This window comes from Doryrhamphus excisus, linkage group LG17 (assembly GCF_037039965.1).
Source record: "Doryrhamphus excisus strain RoL-2023G ecotype Guam linkage group LG17, RoL_Dexc_Guam_v1.1, whole genome shotgun sequence".
Lineage (NCBI taxonomy): Eukaryota > Metazoa > Chordata > Actinopteri > Syngnathiformes > Syngnathidae > Doryrhamphus > Doryrhamphus excisus.
This window is the reverse complement of record NC_136373.1, coordinates 13,875,999-13,895,001: the sequence shown is the minus strand read 5'-3', so window position 1 is coordinate 13,895,001 and position 19,003 is coordinate 13,875,999. Positions and strand designations below refer to the sequence as shown.

Below are 19,003 nucleotides of genomic sequence, written 5' to 3'. Positions count from 1 at the left end.
ATTGATATTTCCAGAATAAACATTTATGAGAATAAAGTGGCAAATTTACCTAAAAAAAATTGAGAATAAAATGTAAATTTGTGATGTTTTCAACTTTATTCAGAAATTTACAAAAATATAAAAAAAATATAAAATAATTTAACTAAATTTGAAAAATAATCTGCTGTGTTGATCCAATTTTTAGATAATTTCTTAAAACATATTTCACTTGGAGGTAACTGTATTAGTATTAGGGCCACATAAAAACAAATAATCTGAAATTTTGATTATAAATTCTTACATTTATGACTTGCAGTATTTTATACATATTTTACTAAGGCCAAAAAAAGGACAAAAAAATTGATATTTCCAGAATAAACATTTATGAGAATAAAGTGGCAAATTTACCTAAAAAAAATTGAGAATAAAATGTAAATTTGTGACGTTTTCAACTTTATTCAGAAATGTACAAAAATATAAAAAAATATAAAATAATTTAACTAAATTTGAAAAATAATCTGCTGTGTTGATCCATTTTTTAGATAATTTCTTAAAACATATTTCACTTGGAGGTAACTGTATTAGTATTAGGGCTACATAAAAACAAATAATCTGACATTTTGATTATAAATTCTTAAATTTATGACTTGCAGTATTTTATACATATTTTACTAAGGCCAAAAAAAGGACAAAAAAATTGATATTTCCAGAATAAACATTTATGAGAATAAAGTGGCAAATTTACCTAAAAAAAATTGAGAATAAAATGTAAATTTGTGACGTTTTCAACTTTATTCAGAAATGTACAAAAATATAAAAAAATATAAAATAATTTAACTAAATTTGAAAAATAATCTGCTGTGTTGATCCAATTTTTAGATAATTTCTTAAAACATATTTCACTTGGAGGTAACTGTATTAGTATTAGGGCTACATAAAAACAAATAATCTGACATTTTGATTATAAATTCTTAAATTTATGACTTGCAGTATTTTATACATATTTTACTAAGGCCAAAAAAGGACAAAAAATTTGATATTTCCAGAATAAACATTTATGAGAATAAAGTGGCAAATTTACCTAAAAAAAAATTTGAGAATAAAATGTACATTTGTGACATTTTTAACTTTATTCAGAAATTTACAAAAATATAAAAAAAATATAAAATAATTTAACTAAATTTGAAAAATAATCTGCTATGTTGATCCAATTTTTAGATAATTTATTAAAACATATTTCACTTGGAGGTAACTGTAATGCTTAGGATTTATAAACTGTGACGTTATGTTATGGGAGGGGTGGGAGACGGGCTTCTGACGGCGTTTCAGCCAAACTGCTTTCAATTAGCGAACCCTAGAGGCGTCACTCCGCTGACCCTGTCCAACCGTTGAAAGTATGTCGGGCACATGTGGGACGGTGCTGAAAGACAGCGGTACAGAAGGAGAAACTCCTACCAACATGAATGCATCGCTGTATAGGACAATGACTTACCCCTGTTGTTTATTATCTCCCCCCCACAGGTATGGTCCTTTGGAGACATCAGCCTCTCGTCCGGTTCCTCTGGTCGATACTCGGTGCAGACGGTAACCGGCGACCAAGGAGTCGTGTCTTCTCTGGTGCTGTCCGAGACCCTGGCGCCGGATTTTGACCTGCGCTACAACTGTACCGCTTGGAACAACTTTGGAACCGGCACTGCTATGGTCAACCTGAAGGAGCAAGGTACAAACTGTTCCTAGCAAAGCCTGCTGTCTTATGCATAGTGTAGTCAAGCAAGGGAAGGGGTGGGCAAACTGCGGCCCACCAAGCGTTTTGAATCTGGCCCGCCAGTTGCTTTCTAAGTATTTCAACTTTTAACATACAAACTGGCAACATGACTTGCAAGTCCGATGTCTTCATTCATTCATTTTCCTCACAAAGGGGTGCTGGAGCCTATCCCAGCAGTACATCCTGGACTGGTGGCCAGCCAATCACAGGGCACATATAGACAAACAACCATTCACACTCACATTCATACCTATGGAGAATTTGGAGTCGCTAATTGACCTAGCATGTTTTTGGAATTACCTACATTTCGAGTGTTAAGTTGCTGTGGGATGATTCTAGTGTTATTCGGAAGATGACGCCATGAGTCTCCATGTCTCCTTCGAAAGTGGAGCATTTTGGTGTGGCAGCCGTGTCAATTTAGACACGACACATTAAAATTGATACTTTTCGCACCCTGACAACAACTCTTGTCAAATTGAACTCACCTTTTGTGCCTGTTTCATATTTACTCCTGTAAAGACTTACTCCATTTGAGCGGGTACAAGATACCTCAATCGGATCGGGGAAAGGAATATGATTATTATTTTCACACGTTTGTGTTCATACAATATTACTGTAGAACAGGGGTGGGCAAACAACACCGTTTAAAAAGTCCTGTTCTTTAACATGGAGGTTGTATCTGGCAACATGCTATTGTAGCACGCTTGAGTTGTACAGGAAATAGTTAGATGCTATCCGGTGCTTGCACAAAAAGACAAATAAACATCAAGCAAAATACCCATTCTAAAATTGCACCTGTTGCCGCAACACATGCTGGGTAGCTTTTGTAGTGTTTGTTGTATTTTTGCAAAATATGTTGAGGAGGATGTCAGTGTAGTAAAACAAGGAGGTACTTTAACATCGACTTGATATCCAATGTTATATTGTTCATATGGTTGCCACTGGACTACCCAGCATGCCTTGCGGGCACTTGTAAATAACAGTTTAAAATATGCGTTATGTTTACTGCTTAGCTGTTTATCACCCGCAGTTGATATACGTTAACTTGCTGTACATGGGTTGTTTTTGTTTGGTTGCACCCGTTTGGCCACCCCTGGTAATGATAATGGTTTAATTTCATTTGAACATGCATCAGATTACAATTGAATGCATCACATAATCAGTTCACAGTTCCACATGTCCAAAAGGAGTAGGAAGAAGCAAAGCTTATTAAATCCTACCCCTCTATCTGGTACTTTTACAATCAGTAACTGTTACATTTGTTCACTTCCTGCATTCCTAAAAATTTTTTTTAGTTTTTTTTTGATAATTTTACATTTTTTGTCATGTACCAAAGTACAAGGCGATATGACCATCCAATGACATAATGGGTACCAAAAAAATATTTTTGAATTAAAAAAATTAAATTAAATAATATTTTAATTAAAAAAATATAATAAAAATAAATATATATATATTTTATTTTTTATAATTTTTAATATAACTTTTTTTTAATTTTTAATTATTTTTTTTTAATTTTTGTCATTTACCGAAGTACAAGGTGATATGAGCATCCAATGACATAATGTGTACCATAGTAACTGTCAATATAGTGATATGTATAGCACATCATGACTGGTTCAAGACTCTTCATCCTTGTATTTAGCAAACATCAACTGCTTGTATTGTTTCTTGAATTGGCTCATCGTTGTGCATTGTTTGAGGGTCTTACTCAATCCATTCCATAGTTTGATTCCACATACTGAAATGCTATGGCTTTTTAACGTAGTCCTAGCATAGAAGTGTTTCAAATGTACTTCTTCCCTGAGATCATAGAAGTATTGAAGTCAGAAAGATCAATTCCGTGTATAGATCTGTTCATGTATGTAGTAGTAATCTCAGTATGTTCTTTTTCCTCTACTTCTATATCAATGTCAAGTGTGATGGCTTGATTTGGCTAAACTAATTGTCCGGTTCGTTCGTGCTCTCCAGTGTGCCTCAATCGCTTTTAAAAAGGCAATTTATCAAATTGTCAACAAACGCTAATTGTTTTTACGTGATTCTATTAATTAAGCTACCAACAAAACATGAACTCTCAAATCAAAGTGTTTTGCCGAAAAAAAAATATAATGAAACCTTCAATCTTCCGGCAAAGATTAGGTAAAAGCAGAACCCCTGCCTATTCTTATCTTAATTATACTTCTCCTAATCGATATGATTTAATCAGCAGATGCTTAGCTTTAATGAATATGTTTGCCCTATAACATAGATATTGATCGGGGGGGACAAAAGTCAATGAGATGGAGTCATGCGACTGATATTCTCTATCAGCTAACGTCAGCCCGGCATCTCTGGCTGTATTCCACTGAAGTGATCTCAAAATTACATTTGGAACGCAGTCGCCCGTGGAAGCCTTTTGTTGCGGCAGACACCAAAAAAAAGAAGGTCCTCCCCAACAATTGCCATCACTGTAGCAGAGCGGCGGCGTCTCCAGAGAAATAGGCGCCGGTATTTCTCCTGGAATTTCTAATTACATTACCGTCTTTTGCTTCGTTGCATGTCAGGCCTTGTTACTTTTTACTTCACAGAGATTAGAGACAATCGTCAGGCTGTGTGATGCCACATCGCCCACCCCCCCGTCCCCGTCCCCCCGCCGCACAATCATACTTACGCTCGCTGAGAACGGGTCACGGTTAACTGCGGGTACATTAAACATTATAGGCGCTGACATCGAAAAGATTAGCAAGATAAACAAGAGGATGTCACTTTTTTTCCTCTACATTAGCTTTTTTCTGACCGAGTGGTTAGCGCGCAGGACTCGCAGCTAGGAAACACGAGTTCAATTCCACCCTTGTGTGGAGTTTGCATGTTCTCCCCGTGTTTATATTGTACTACGGTTTCCTATACATGATTTATATTTGTTATTTAATCTGCCTTATATATGTAAATTTGGACCACCACAAGTTGATACGCTACGCTAATGAACACACTTTATGGGACTGCTTGTGAACGGGCTGCACGGCGATCAAGTGGTTAGTGCGCAGGAGCTAGGAGACCCGAGTTTGATTCCACCCTCGGGCATCTTCTGTGTGCATGTGTGGGTTTTCTCCGGGTACTCCGGTTTCCTCCCACATTCCAAAAACATGCTAGGTTAATTAGCGACTCCAAATTGTCCATAGGTATGAATGTGAGTGTGAATGGTTGTTTGTCTATATGTGCCCTGTGATTGGCTGGCCACCAGTCCAGGGTGTACCCCGCCTCTCTCGCCCGAAGACAGATGGGATAGGCTCCAGCACTAATTAATATGCAGTCAGTAGCCTACACGGTGAACGAGTGGTTGGCGCACAGCTAGGAGACCCGGGTTCGAACCCCACACTCGGGCATCTCTGTGTGGAGTTTGCATGCTCCAATTTCCTCCCACATTCCAAAAACTGTCCATAGGTATGAATGTGAGTGTGAATGGTTGTTTGTCTATATGTGCCCTGTGATTGGCTGGCCACCAGTCCAGGGTGTACCCCGCCTCTCTCGCCCGAAGACAGATGGGATAGGCTCCAGCACCCACGCGACCCTCGTTGAAAATGAATAAATGAATTAATATGCAGTCAGTAGCCTACACGGTGACCGAATGGTTGGCGCACAGCTAGGAGACCCGGGTTCAAACCCCCCACTTGGGCATCTCTGTGTGGAGTTTGCATGCTTCAATTTCCTCCCACATTCCAAAAACCAAAAATTGTCCATGGGTATGAATGTGAGTGTGAATGGCTGTTTGTCTATATGTGCCCTGTGATTGGCTGGCCACCAGTCCAGGGTGTACCCCGCCTCTCGCCCGAAGACAGCTGGGATAGGCTCCAGCACCCTCGCGACCCTCGTGAGGATAAGCAGTAGAAAATGAATGAATGAAAAATTGCAGGCTGCATGGCAGACCGAATGGTTAACACGCAGGCCACACAGCTAGGAGACCCGAGTTCAATTCCACCCTCAGCCATCTCTGTGGAGTTTTCCTAGCTGTGAGGCCTGTGCGCTAACCACTCAACTACCATGCAGCCTGTGTTATTATTATGATTACTAAATTCATGTTTTTGAGCTGCAATAAAAGCCTGTTGTTGTGGCGATCAACTCATCTCACCGAACAATCACTGACATCTAGTGACCAATATAGAATACTACATTCACAATTTGAATGTATTTTAGTTTGCTTCGACATTTTTATGCTTCAAAGTACTCAATTTAGGCCAGGAATACAAACAACCATTCACACTCACATTCATACCTATGGACAATTTGGAGTCGCTAATTAAACTAGCATGTTTTTGGAATGCACGGGGTGAACATGCAAACTCCACACAGAGATGGCCGAGGGTGGAATTGAACCCTGGTCTCCAAGTTGCATGCCAACCACTCGACCAACGTGCAGCCCATTTTGTATTATTATGCTTGGCTGGCGACCAGTCCAGGGTGTACCCCGCCTCTCTCACCTGAAGACAGCTGGGATAGGCTCCAGCACCCTTGCGACTGAAAATGAATGAATAGCATCCTACTTCCTTAGCCTAGCAACCGCCTAACCATACTTCATATGTGTTTTCTTTCCAGAGGCCCCGCCTATGTTGTTAATTGTGGGTGGATCCGTGGGCGGAGGCAGCGTCTTGCTCATCTGTGTCATCACACTCGTCTCCATCTGCTGCAGGCACACAGGCAAAGGTGAGCTCAACGGTCAGTATAGTCCCAAAGGGGGGGTCACTCGCCACTTTTTAACACCAACAAATACACACAATGCAAATTTTAAATAAAGTTCCACATAAAGTCAACTTTTTTTTTTTTTCCGGCAGGCAAAAGGTGCACTCGCCTCTCCAAGAGTGATATCAGAGTGCAAATAGTTCACAGTGATCACAACGCCACGCGTGGAAACGACGACGAGGAGGATGTGAAAGAGCCGATGGTAAAAGCGTCACTGCTAGCATAAAACATCAGAGAGATGTTTTTGTTCTTATTCAAAGCGAGGTCTTGTTCGCCGTGTTAATTCATCAAAATATGCGCGGTCTTCCCTTCAGGCGCCGAACAGCAGCGAGTCTCCCGGGACGTCTCGTACAGAACACAGTGACCTCTTGGAAGAGGAGGATGATGAGAGATCGGACATCAAGGTAAACACGAGCCCGCCAAATAGATCCGTTTAGTATCCGACGCACGCCAAAAATACAAAACTTTTTTTTTTCGTGCACTCAAGGACCCCACCAACGGCTACTACAACGTACGAGGCCACGAAGACCGCCACATCCGCAGCAGCGGTTTCTCCGAGTACGTCCCCAACCCCAGACCGGTCTACACGCCATCGCAGCTGCCGTCCCCGAGCCCCATGTACGGCCAACACGGCACCCAGCCGCGGATCTACGACTTCGCCCACCGATACGCGACCAACACGGTCAGCCAGTCGGCGTACGAGCAACAGCAACAAGCCGTCCAGCAGCAACCCACTCAACCGGCCACCATTTACCCCACCGACCCGCTCTACAGCGGCACCGCTTACCTGCCCGCGACCTACGGCCGCGCCTTCACCAGTTACGTCAAGCCCGCTTCCTACGAGAAAGTGGACGCCTACGATCAGTCGGATCAAGGCAGCAAAGTGTCCGGCTCGTCTCGTTTCTCTTACGCATCATCACAAGTGTCCTCGTCGCAGCAGTCGGACTACGGGCGACCATCGCAACGTATGCAGACGCACGTTTGATTCCACAAGCGTTGTCGGCGAATCAAAAAAACAAAAACGCAGAAGCGATGAGTATTTAACAACGTTTAAGCAGGACTAACAAGAACAGACTTTCTTAACTTTGGACAATGGAAAGTCATTCCCGAACTGATTCGGGATCAGCCGATTGTGATGTTCAAGTCAAAAACCATCTCCATGGTTAAGCGATACTTAAACGATATCTCCGCATGATTGACGGCACATGTGGAGATATCCGCTTGGCGGACTCACAACAGATGACTGCGTTTACATGTTTACTTCCTGTTTTGGGGACCGAACATCAGCATTAAAAAAAAAAACAATTCCAATACGTTTTTTCTGCTGTTTTTTGGTTGGCATGCGAAAGGAATTCCTAAGCACATTTGTGTGTCAATTATCGATTATCGAAAAAGACTGAAATAGCCTGAGTAACAAACTTATCTGCACAACAGTGGAATACTCGAACCTAAAAACTGGATATTCACCTCGGAAGGAATTTGACAAGAGGCGGGGCCATGAAAACCCAAAGACGGTGAAGGTACTGCATTCCTTGCCCTGGTACTACTTTGTTGTTTTTTTACAGTTTTTTGTAACTGTGGTTGGGGTAAAAATAGGCTATTACCAGAACAATCAACATGGCGGCAATCTCGAACTAAACTTGAATGCAACGGTCCTTTCTGTGGATGTTTTTTTATAAGTCAATCAAATGGTCTTAAAATGTTTACAAAACGCAGTACCCTGAATATATCTGTACAAAAAAAACGTCCGAGCCCATGTTTTCTCTCTGTTGCATGCAATCAATGTGTCTAGTGAGAAAAAAAAAAAAAAAAAAAATCCGCATTTAAAAAAAAAAGTCATGTCCATTTCATGTTTGAGACGTTGGTTTCGGCACCCAGGCCCGATTGCATTCTACTTTTGTGGATGTACTGCCATTTACTGCTTGTTACCGGGCAGAAATAGAAAAGAAAACAGGAAATAGTAAGGAGGCAAAACATCATCGCTTTGTCTTTATTTTTATATTTTATATAAGCCTTAATGTACAGCGTGTAAGCTGCTCTATTGTAAAGTATCTTTATATAATATGTATGTGTCTTGGTTGATTTTTTTTTTTTTTTTTTTTTTGGTGGGGGGGTCACAAGTTTTCTTGCTTTGTTTATCAATCATTCAATGCTTTGTTTTTTTTTTTTTCTTGGCTCACAACTAATTGCCATTTACTTATTCCTTCTTTTAATAATTTTGCCGAAATGAGCTACCATCGCTTGTATCTTTGTACACATATTTATATTTAAATAAAAGCATTTCCGATAACAACGTGTTTTTTGTGTGAATTCTGAGCAGCTCCAAACAGGGGGAGGGGGGGGGCAGCGACAAACAAAGCATCCCACGTCGCAAACAATGATGAATACGTAAATTAGCAGCAATGTCTATGTTGATTTTCCTATTCCCCCCCAAGTGGTACTCGGCTTTTAATGAAGACAGATGAGATCGCACAACCCCCCCCCCCCCCCGTTGCACATGATGTACGCTCCTCCCGGAACTCTGTATGCCCATCTCACCAGGCTTAATGGGACAGAGCTGTGACAAAGCAGGTATTATTGACAAGATGGGTTTGTCTTGTCACCCGTGTCCCTCAGGAGGTGAGGAACATGTTTGTTACTATTTGTTAGAACTCCTTATTTCTAAAAATCACAAATACTAATACAAACAGCAAAGATACAAACAGCTAAAATAATACATAAGGCAAAAAATAACCAATTAGCTAAAAATGTCATCCAATACTTCTCTACAAGAGAGGAGAAATATGATCTCAGGGAAGAAGTACATTTGAAACACTTCTATGCTAGGACTACGTTAAAAAGCCATAGCATTTCAGTATGTGGAATCAAACTGTTGACAGTTACTATGGTACCCATTATGTCATTGGATGGTCATATCACCTCGTACTTTGGTACATGACAAAAATAAAAAATAAAATTAAAATAAAAAAATTAAACTATATTAAAAATTATTAAAATAAAATATATATATTTATTTATTTTTATTTTATTTTTTAAATAAAAATATTTATTTTTTTAATTCAAAAAATATTTTTTATTAAAAAAACTATATTAGGAAAGCAGGAAGTGAACAAATGTAACAGTTACTGATTGTAAAAGTACCAGATGAAGGGGTAGGATTTAATAAGCTTTGCTTCTTCCTACTCCTTTCGGACATGTGGAACAGTGAACTGATTATGTGACAAAAATAAAATTAAAAAAAATAATAACACAAAAATAAAAAAACTAACTATATTAGGAAAGCAGGAAGTGAACAAATGTAACAGTTACTGATTGTAAAAGTACCAGATGGAGGGGTAGGATTTAATAAGCTTTGCTTCTTCCTACTCCTTTTGGACATGTGGAACTGTGAACTGATTATGTGATGCATTCAATTGTAATCTGATGCATGTTCAAATGAAATTAAACCATTACCATTACCATTTCCTATCACCCAATCCAAGGCAAAAAAAACCCCAGAAAATTCCATTTGGAACAGAAGAATCCAATCAAATCTGTTTATTGATGTTAGTTTTTCAAATAGAACATATACAAACAAAAAGGGAAGGTAATTCAAAAATTCCAATCACTGTGCTATTGTGTTCAAAGTGAAAAACATGTCTTTATTTGGTAGGAATATACGTATGTTTTAAAAAAGTCCATCCAGCAACAGTATCATTCATTGATTGTACCAAATACTACAATAAATAATACTTAGTCAAATCTTTGGTGTGCTACAGTAATATTTTCCATTGTCTTATTTTCTCATTGGTTTCACAGTCAAAAAACAATGTCAGGTGACCCAACCGTCTTTTTCTTCGCCCTTTTTTTTTTTTTTTTTTTTGCAAAATGGGCAATGAGTATTGCAATTTATCGACACATTTTAAAGAATACGCCATTTTCCTGTTGGAGTTTATCACAAAGTTAACTTGAAGGAAGCTGAAAAAAAAACCATTGTAATGTGTATGATATGTTTAAAAAGAATTGCTAGGATTTCTGCAAACTTAAAAAAAAAAACATTATGATTTCATATATAAAACCCCAAAATGAGAAAAATGCTATCTACAGGAGCCAAAAGCGGTTAAAAAAAAAAAAACACTCAATAATGATGCACTATGTATTCAGAATTTGAGAATGTACTGGATATTTTTTTTTTTTAATCGGTAAAAATGGCCGCCAGGATGAGAGGTCGCTATATACAGAATGTGATCAGTTGTGTGTCGTCGTTGGAGAGTGAGATGAAAAAAAAAAACAAAATAAAGTGCAAGTGAGTGTGTGGGTCCACGCGACGTCTCGTCAGTCTATCGCTAAAAGAACAAAAAAAAAACCGGGAACTTTTCCCCCCCCCCCACTCACGTCAATCAAATACCTGTCTCTTTTCGGATCCATTCTCTCAGCTTGGTGACGCGGGAGTAGACACCGGGCTTGTTGCGGCGAGCGCAGCCCTCGCCCCAGCTCACGATCCCCGCCTGGAACCACTTCCCACTTTCCTCGAAACACACCAGGGGGCCTCCCGAGTCTCCCTGGCGACAAGAGCGAAAAAAAAAAAAAAAAAAAAAGAATTGGCTTAGCGGTTCACTTCTAGCGATGTGGAAAAACAGTTCTTACCTGGCATGCATCAACTCCTCCTGCCAGGAATCCGCTGCAGAGCATCCTGGAGGTGACCTGACCCTCCGTGACGACGTTACACACGGAGTCGTTGATGATTTTCACCGACGCTTTCTGCAGGAGTTGTGCGCCTTGACCTGAGGGGGAAAACAGGACAAAAGGGGTCAACGCTTGTGTCGTGTTCGACCCCCCCAACCTCCAATCAAGAGGTGTTAATGGGGCTGGATTAGTATTAGCTAATGAAGGTTTAAAGAGGCTTTCCCAGGAGAAGGACGCCCGTGTTGATGTATGGCTACGAGGAAAGGCTTTAATGGTACAGAGCAGATTAGAAAAAGATGAGAGGGAAGAAAAGCCATGATGTGAGAGATAAAAAAAGGAGGACATTAAAGGGAGGGAAGGAGGGATGAAAAGAGGAACCAGGGATTGAACGAAGGGGGAGGAGTGTGATGTCTTCATTTTGATGAGATGTAACAAACTCATCCATAATTGAGTAATAATAGCAAAAATATGGGTATAATAATTTTTTTAAAAAAAGCACATGGCTACATTTGGGATGCAGAAACACCAACGTATGCAGAGTACCTCCTTCTCGGAGCGCGCCCCAACCCGTGACCCAGCAGGACATGCCTGCAGGAAAGACGTGGGAGGAAGCGGGTAGGCAGATAGGTTGGATTGTATTCGACAATTCCAGAGGCTCGCTGAGCTCCAGCAACGCGATGTCATAGTCAAAGGTCATCTGGTTGTAATCCGGGTGGCTGATGATCCTCTTCACGGCACGGCGCTGGACTCCGTCATGCCTGAACTGGTCCTGCATGCCGCTGTACGTTTGCCAGTTGGCTGCAATGTGATTCCTGTTTTTAGCAAAGAGAAACAACAAAAGGTTATGTAACTAACAAAAGCCGGAAAACGACAACATGTTAGCACGTCTGCCTCAAAACCGATGGGTTGAGGGTTCAAATCTTCTGCTCCTAACTTTTTTGAAGTTAGTTCTCCGTGTGCTTGAAGGGTTTGTAAAGTCAGTCTGCAATTTACAGCCTTCCAATGTTTGTCTTTTCATGGTTTCATGTTAGCTCTCCCATAAATTAATAAAAAACTTATTTTTTTTTATTAATGCCACATGTGTCATAAAATCGCAAACAAACGTGTGAGGACCAGGAGCCAATCATGAGCTCTGAAAAAACTCATTACTCATTGCTCAATATAACTCACAGTAAACTCATCACACAGCAACTTAACACTCTAAAAGGTAGACCTGAGAAATATACAAATGTACTAATATGAGTTTAAAATAATGCATTCATTGAAGGACAAGCAGTACAGCCTTCCAACGTTTGTCTTTTTATGGTTATGTTAGCTCTCCCATAAATTCATAAAAAACATATATTTTTTAATAAAATCGCACAAACGTGTGAGGACCAGGAGCCAATCATGAACTCTTAAAAAAACCCACAATCTTGTCAACCCATTAGAAATTAACTCAGAATATAACTCGCAGTAAACTCCTCACACAGCAACTTAACACTCCAAAAGGTAGACCTGAGAAATATACAAATGTACCAATATGAGTTTAAAATAATGCATTCATTGAAGGACAAGCAGTACAGCCTTCCAACGTTTGTCTTTTTATGGTTATGTTAGCTCTCCCATAAATTCATAAAAACATATATTTTTTAATAAAATCGCACAAACGTGTGAGGACCAGGAGCCAATCATGAACTCTTAAAAAAACTCACAATCTTGTCAACCCATTAGAAATTAACTCAGAATATAACTCGCAGTAAACTCATCACACAGCAACTTAACATTCCAAAAGGTATACCTGAGAAATATACAAATGTACAAATACGAGTTTAAAATAATGCATTCATTGAAGAACAAGGAGTACAGCCTTCCAACGTTTGTCTTTTTATGGTTATGTTAGCTCTCCCATAAATTCATAAAAAACATATATTTTTTAATAAAATCGCACAAACGTGTGAGGACCAGGAGCCAATCATGAACTCTTAAAAAAACTCACAATCTTGTCAACCCATTAGAAATTAACTCAGAATATAACTCGCAGTAAACTCATCACACAGCAACTTAACACTCCAAAAGGTATACCTAAGAAATATACAAATGTACCAATACGAGTTTAAAATACTGCATTCATTGAAGGACAAGCATACAAAATGGATGGCTGGTGCTGCAATGTTGCCTCTGTCCACCAGTAGGACCCAGAGAAGCCAATGCCCAGAAAACAGAGGGAGGCTGACATCATTGCAGCGCACCAATGAGTGATTTATGTTTTTAACGTATTGATATATGTTTGTATATTGCTCGGGTATACATTTGGGGTGTGTTCACACACACAATAAGTAGTAGTTCTGAGTTAATTAATTAATAAAAAACTTAATTTTTTTTAAAGCCACATGTGTCATAACATCGAACAGTGTAGCGTCAAACAGGAGCCAATCATGAGCTCTGAAAAAAACTCACAGGCTTGTCAACCCATTAGAAATTGCAGAAAATCATTACTCAATATAACTCACAGTAAACTCATCACACAGCAACTTAACACCCCAAAAGGTATACCTGAGAAATATACAAATGTACCAATACGAGTTTAAAGTAATGCACTCATTGAAGGACAAGCATACAAAATGATGAGGGAGAGGGAGGCTGACATCATTGCAGCACACCATTGAATGATTTATGTTTTTAACGTATTGATATATGTTTGTATATTGCTCAGTTATACATTAGGGGTGTTATGTTTCTGTGGTGCATTAATTGTTATTTTTGCCAAAGCATGAGCTACTGTTTCCTCTGCATAGTATTTAAACAAACAATCAGTAGTAGTTCTGAGGTGAAGTAGAGGTCACAAGATTATAATTTAACCATAAATCAGCCGCAACACTGTATGAGCCACAGAGGTCAAAGTTTAAGAAAAAAGTTGTGGTTTATACGTCGAAATTTACGGTACTTACAGTGGAAAAATACACAATGCAACTGTGACCATCATTAAGGATACAGACGCTATAGTAATGTTTACTTGTAAGGATGATGAGTAGGTGTTCGATCAATTATTTCTATATTGCAACACAACAAATACGTGCATACACACATAAAGTAAAGTGATTCAGGAGCTCATTCAGATATAATGTAGGTGTAAGACGTGACTTACAGAACATAACCTGAGGACCACCTGTACTGGAATGAGGCTAATTGGAGGCTAACATGTCCAATGTGAATGTTTGTTTACTGTATGTGCCCTGTGATTTATCTGGGATAGGCTTTGGCTCACTTGTGACCTTAAAAACATTAATTAAGAAGTTTATTGATGATATATTGTAAGGAAAAGATGTACGCGAGTCCCATTTTTAGTTAAATAATAGTGTTTTTTTTTCAGGAATATTTCATATCAATATTTGCTGTGATTCTATGCAAACCATGAAGCTGCTGCTAAATGACTGTATAGTGTGCTGTGTTGAAGAGCATGCTTAGTGCTCCACCTACAGGCCGCTCTAATGAGGGCAGCTCTGTCCTCCCACAAAATGAGATGTAAATTTAAGCCCCCCAAGGTTTTTCTGAATTAACTGTATCATCAGGGGCTCTTTTTCAGACTTTGAAATTTGTATAATTTGTCCTCTGTTGTGCATAGTTCAAGTCTTTTTTTTTTTTTTTCCAAGAATATCGCATAATGAGATCTGATAAAATGTCAAGTACGGGATGAATAATAAAATGCACGACACGATAACAGTATGCACAAGAGATTCCCCTCCGTGTTTATATATATACACACACACACACACACACACAGTGTGTGTATATGCGTATTTATATACATGCGTCTCCTGGCTGGGACTCACTCTCGGTCGAAGGTGACAAAGCAGTGAGCGGCTGAAAGGATCCACTTCTTGGAGAGGATGGAGGCCCCACAAACGTGACCAAAGGTCTTGAAGTGGAGGCTGACCTGCCAGGGCCATTCCCCGAACTCAGCATTCTGGCCTCCGACGATGCGATTCAGTTTGTACGGTCTGGTGCCGCAATCTGGGAATGTGAGGACAGTGACTGAATGATAGTTAGGAATAGACCGGGAAGCACCCAGGATGCTATGATGGGACACTAATTGAAAAAGGTAGAATGGCTCATTAGCTGAATCGAAATATACAGTACAGGCCTTCTTATTTGGGTTTTTATAGTGGTTTTCACTCCACAGGTGTGTCCTGTCAGGGTTACTTAGTAGAATATGGTAATGGTTTTATTTCATTTGAATATGCATCAGATTACAATTGAATGCATCACATAATCAGTTCACAGTTCCACATGTCCAAAAGGAGTAGGAAGAAGCAAAGCTTATTAAATCCTACCCCTCCATCTGGTACTTTTACAATCAGTAACTGTTACATTTGTTCACTTCCTGCTTTCCTAATATAGTTTTTTTTTCAATAAAAAATCTTTTTTTATAAAAAAATAAAAATAAATATTTTTATTTTAGAAAAATAAAATAAAAATAAATAAATTAAATAAATATATATTTTTTATAATTTTTTAATATAGTTTAAGTTTTTTTTATTAATTTTTTTTTATGTTTGTCACGTACCGAAATACAAGGTGATATGACCATCCAATGACATAATGTGTACCATAGTAAGTGTCAATATAGTGATATGTATAGCACATCATGACTGGTTCAAGACTCTTCATCCTTGTATTTAGCAAACATCAACTGCTTGTATTGTTTCTTGAATTGGCTCATCGTTGTGCATTGTTTGAGGGTCTTACTCAATCCATTCCATAGTTTGATTCCACATACTGATATGCTATGGCTTTTTAACGTAGTTCTAGCATAGAAGTGTTTCAAATGTAGTTCTTCCCTGAGATCATATTTCTCCTCTCTTGTAGAGAAGTATTGGACGACATTTTTAGCTAATTGGTTATTTTTAGCCTTATGCATTATTTTAGCTGTTTGAAGATGAAGTATTTGTGATTTTAGAAATAAGGAGTTAGTATGTTCTGTATAGGCGGCATTATGAATTATCCTTACTGGCCTTTTTTGCAGTACATTTAGTGAGTGAAGATTGTTTTTATAGTTATTAGCCCATATTTCCACACAATAAGTAAGATATGGTAGAACCAGAGAGCAATAAAGAGTGTGGAGTGATTTCTGATTGAGAACAAATTTTGCTTTGTTCAATACTGAAATATTTCTGCCCACCTTATGTTGTATATTTGTAATATGCTGTTTCCAGCTCATATTTTCATCTATTGTGATCCCCAGAAATGTATTTTCGTTCACCCTTTCAATGTCCACACCGTCTATTTGTATTTGCTGGCGCAAACAACATGAATATCTTGCCTTAAACTTACACCAGCCACACTCCAAGGCTAAAATCAAAGAAATAAATTAAATAGATAACAAGAGCTGCTTGCTTCCCCTCCCCCCCTGAACAGACAAATGCACAGCTCAACACAGCTTTTTTTTTCATAATCTACTTTAAATGACAATGGAGAGATTAAAGCCACTTTGGGCTAAATGCAGAAAAAGAGAGAGAAGATCAAGACCATTACTCACTGCAGCCGTCCTCGTCCGAATTATCGACGCAGTCGTTGATGCGGTCACATTCGGCGTTGACCTTGTTGACACAGTCGCCGCTCTTACACTTGAAGCTGAAGTCGGAGCAGATACCCGGAGCTACATTGGTGGGGCGGAAAGAAGGAAAGGACTCCAAATCAAAAGCGTACACTCCATTTAAAATCGACCGCTTAAGTCCAAGCAAAACAACACAATGCAATCAGTGAGATTTCAAAGTGAGACTCGAATACACAATGCATTGTGATGGAAGAGATTGCATTGATTCGGTGTATCGACTTGGGCTCCCGGTTTAATATCCTTCTTTATTCACAGAAGTAAAAATAAGGGAACTCTGCCTGTGTATAAACAACATCGCAAACAAGGTACAATATAGTGATTCTTTAAAAAAAAAAGTGAATACAGACAAGTTAACGGTGCACAGCAAGATAAAAATGCATGTAAGGATGCTTCGTAAAGGCTAAACCTGCACCACGCTGTTGATGAAGCGCTTAATGGCTTGGGTAACATGCTTATAAATCACTCTGCTGTGGATTTTCCGATGCATGACTGACTTGCGAGAGAATAAGCGGCGGCACTTACAGGTTTTACAAGAGGCCTCGTCGCTGCCATCCTCGCAGTCTATCTTTGTGTCGCATACGACATCCTGAGGCAGACACACGCCATTCCCACAGCGCCACTCGTTCTCCTCGCAACCTGCGGGGCAAAGCAGCGTCAAAATGAACGGTTGAGAAAATAAAGATGTGGCGCTGGCAAAAAAAAAAAAAAATAAATAAATGGATTGACTTACTGCAACTTTCCTCGTCGCTGCTGTCTCCGCAGTCGTTAACGCGGTCGCACACCCAGAGTTTGGGTTTGCACAAACCGTTCCGACAACCAAACTGGTCCTCCCCGCACTCTGGAGTGAGAATAAAGCTGTGTTTTAATTATGCAAGTGAGACCGGAGTTCGGAGTACCATGTTACAGCCTCATTCCAGACCGGAGTTCAATTCCACACTCGGCCATCTCTGTGTGGAGTTTCCATGCTCTCCCTGTGCATGCGTGGGTTTTATCCGGGTACTCCGGTTTCCTCCCACATTCCAAAAACATGCTAGATTAATTAGCGACTCCAAATTGTCCATAGGTATGAATGTGAGTGTGAATGGTTGTTTGTCTATATGTGCCCTGTGATTGGCTGGCCACCAGTCCAGGGTGTACCCCGCCTCTTGCCCAAAGACAGCTGATTGAATGAACAAAAATGTCTGTTCTTGATGTTGACTTTCTTCTCTGATTTAAGAGCAAAATTTGCAAAAAAGGGATGTCGGTACCCATAATTATTGACCTGATATCAGCATAAAAATGTAAAATCGACTGATATATCAGATTTTGCATGTTCTCCCCGTGCATTTGTGGGTTTTCTCCGGGTACTCCGATTTCCTCCCACATTCCAAAAACATGCTAGGTTAATTGGCGACTCCAAATTGTCCATAGGTATGAATGTGAATGTGTGTGATTGGCTGGCCACCAGTCCAGGGTGTACCCCGCATCTCCCCTAAGACTGCTGGGATAGGCTCCAGCACCCCCGCAACCCCTGTGGTAGAAAATGAATGAATTCCAAGTTGTCCTAGATGAGCAGAGAAAATAAACAATATAATACTTACACAAACAACACTGAAGGTGTGTGTCACAGTAAATGTGTTCCGGATGTATAGAGGACAGGAAGTAAGGTCGCCTATGTAGAGTTTTAGCTTAAATATGCTAACTTTTTTTGACTTGTAGTCACATGTCCCATATGACATAACAGCATAAGGAAGACAGTTGGTTGGATTGTTAGAAGGACGTACTGCATTTCATTTCGTCGCTCATATCACCACAGTCGTTCCAGCCATCACACTTGAGGTCTTTGGAGATGCATATGCCAGAAGCGCAGGCAAACATGTTGGGGCAAGCTAAAAGGAGGGAAGGAGGGGGGGAAAAAAAAAAAAGCTTAAGAGAGATGTATGATTACAGATGTCATGTCGTCATCTCTCCATCCTGTTGATCAGTGCATTAACAAATCCATTGGCGACGACAGCATTAAGAGCTTTCAAAGCTCTTTATTCTGATTAGTCCTCTTCCAGAGTTTAACGCACGGTCCGAACCCCTCTGTCATTTACCGCCACCATTCTGCAAGATGATGTACTAATCTTGTCACTCACGGTTTTGAGGATCGTAGGCGCTGTATTCTGCGCTGAAGCCTTTGTCCGTGTATGACTCATCGGAGTGGAAGGTCACTTCCATAGTATTTGTGGTGCTCGTCAAAGCCAATGAAGACAACTCGCCACAGTATCTGTGGATGGCAAGGTATGCAAAGATGAGTTGTCTTA

General features: G+C 39.7%; 2 protein-coding genes across 6 annotated transcripts in view; one reads left to right on the top strand and one right to left on the bottom strand.

The window, feature by feature from the left end:
• kirrel3l (kirre like nephrin family adhesion molecule 3, like) overlaps window positions 1-8,738 on the top strand; it is a 70,424-nt gene extending 61,686 nt beyond the window's left edge. The window contains exons 11-15 of one of the 2 annotated variants that reach the window (XM_058084148.2): window positions 1,501-1,699; window positions 6,314-6,421; window positions 6,550-6,659; window positions 6,772-6,861; window positions 6,945-8,738. In XM_058084148.2, coding sequence (XP_057940131.2) covers window positions 1,501-1,699; window positions 6,314-6,421; window positions 6,550-6,659; window positions 6,772-6,861; window positions 6,945-7,442 — 1,005 coding nt within the window. In that variant the 3' untranslated portion in view covers window positions 7,443-8,738. Of the gene's footprint in view, window positions 1-1,500; window positions 1,700-6,313; window positions 6,434-6,549; window positions 6,660-6,771; window positions 6,862-6,944 lie in introns of both variants that reach the window. The other variant, XM_058084147.2, reaches the window with a different exon arrangement.
• A 1,241-nt stretch (window positions 8,739-9,979) lies between these two features.
• Window positions 9,980-19,003, bottom strand: part of st14 (ST14 transmembrane serine protease matriptase) — a 30,905-nt gene continuing 21,881 nt past the window's right edge. For all 4 annotated transcript variants that reach the window (XM_078798263.1, XM_058085532.2, XM_058085531.2 and 1 more), the window contains 9 exons: window positions 18,836-18,966; window positions 18,482-18,586; window positions 17,449-17,556; window positions 17,241-17,354; window positions 16,641-16,760; window positions 14,935-15,115; window positions 11,666-11,934; window positions 11,084-11,220; window positions 9,980-10,998 (listed from right to left, as the gene is read on the bottom strand). In XM_078798263.1, the coding sequence (XP_078654389.1) occupies window positions 10,837-10,998; window positions 11,084-11,220; window positions 11,666-11,934; window positions 14,935-15,115; window positions 16,641-16,760; window positions 17,241-17,354; window positions 17,449-17,556; window positions 18,482-18,586; window positions 18,836-18,966 (1,327 nt within the window). In that variant the 3' untranslated portion in view covers window positions 9,980-10,836. The remainder of the gene's footprint in view (window positions 10,999-11,083; window positions 11,221-11,665; window positions 11,935-14,934; window positions 15,116-16,640; window positions 16,761-17,240; window positions 17,355-17,448; window positions 17,557-18,481; window positions 18,587-18,835; window positions 18,967-19,003) is intronic.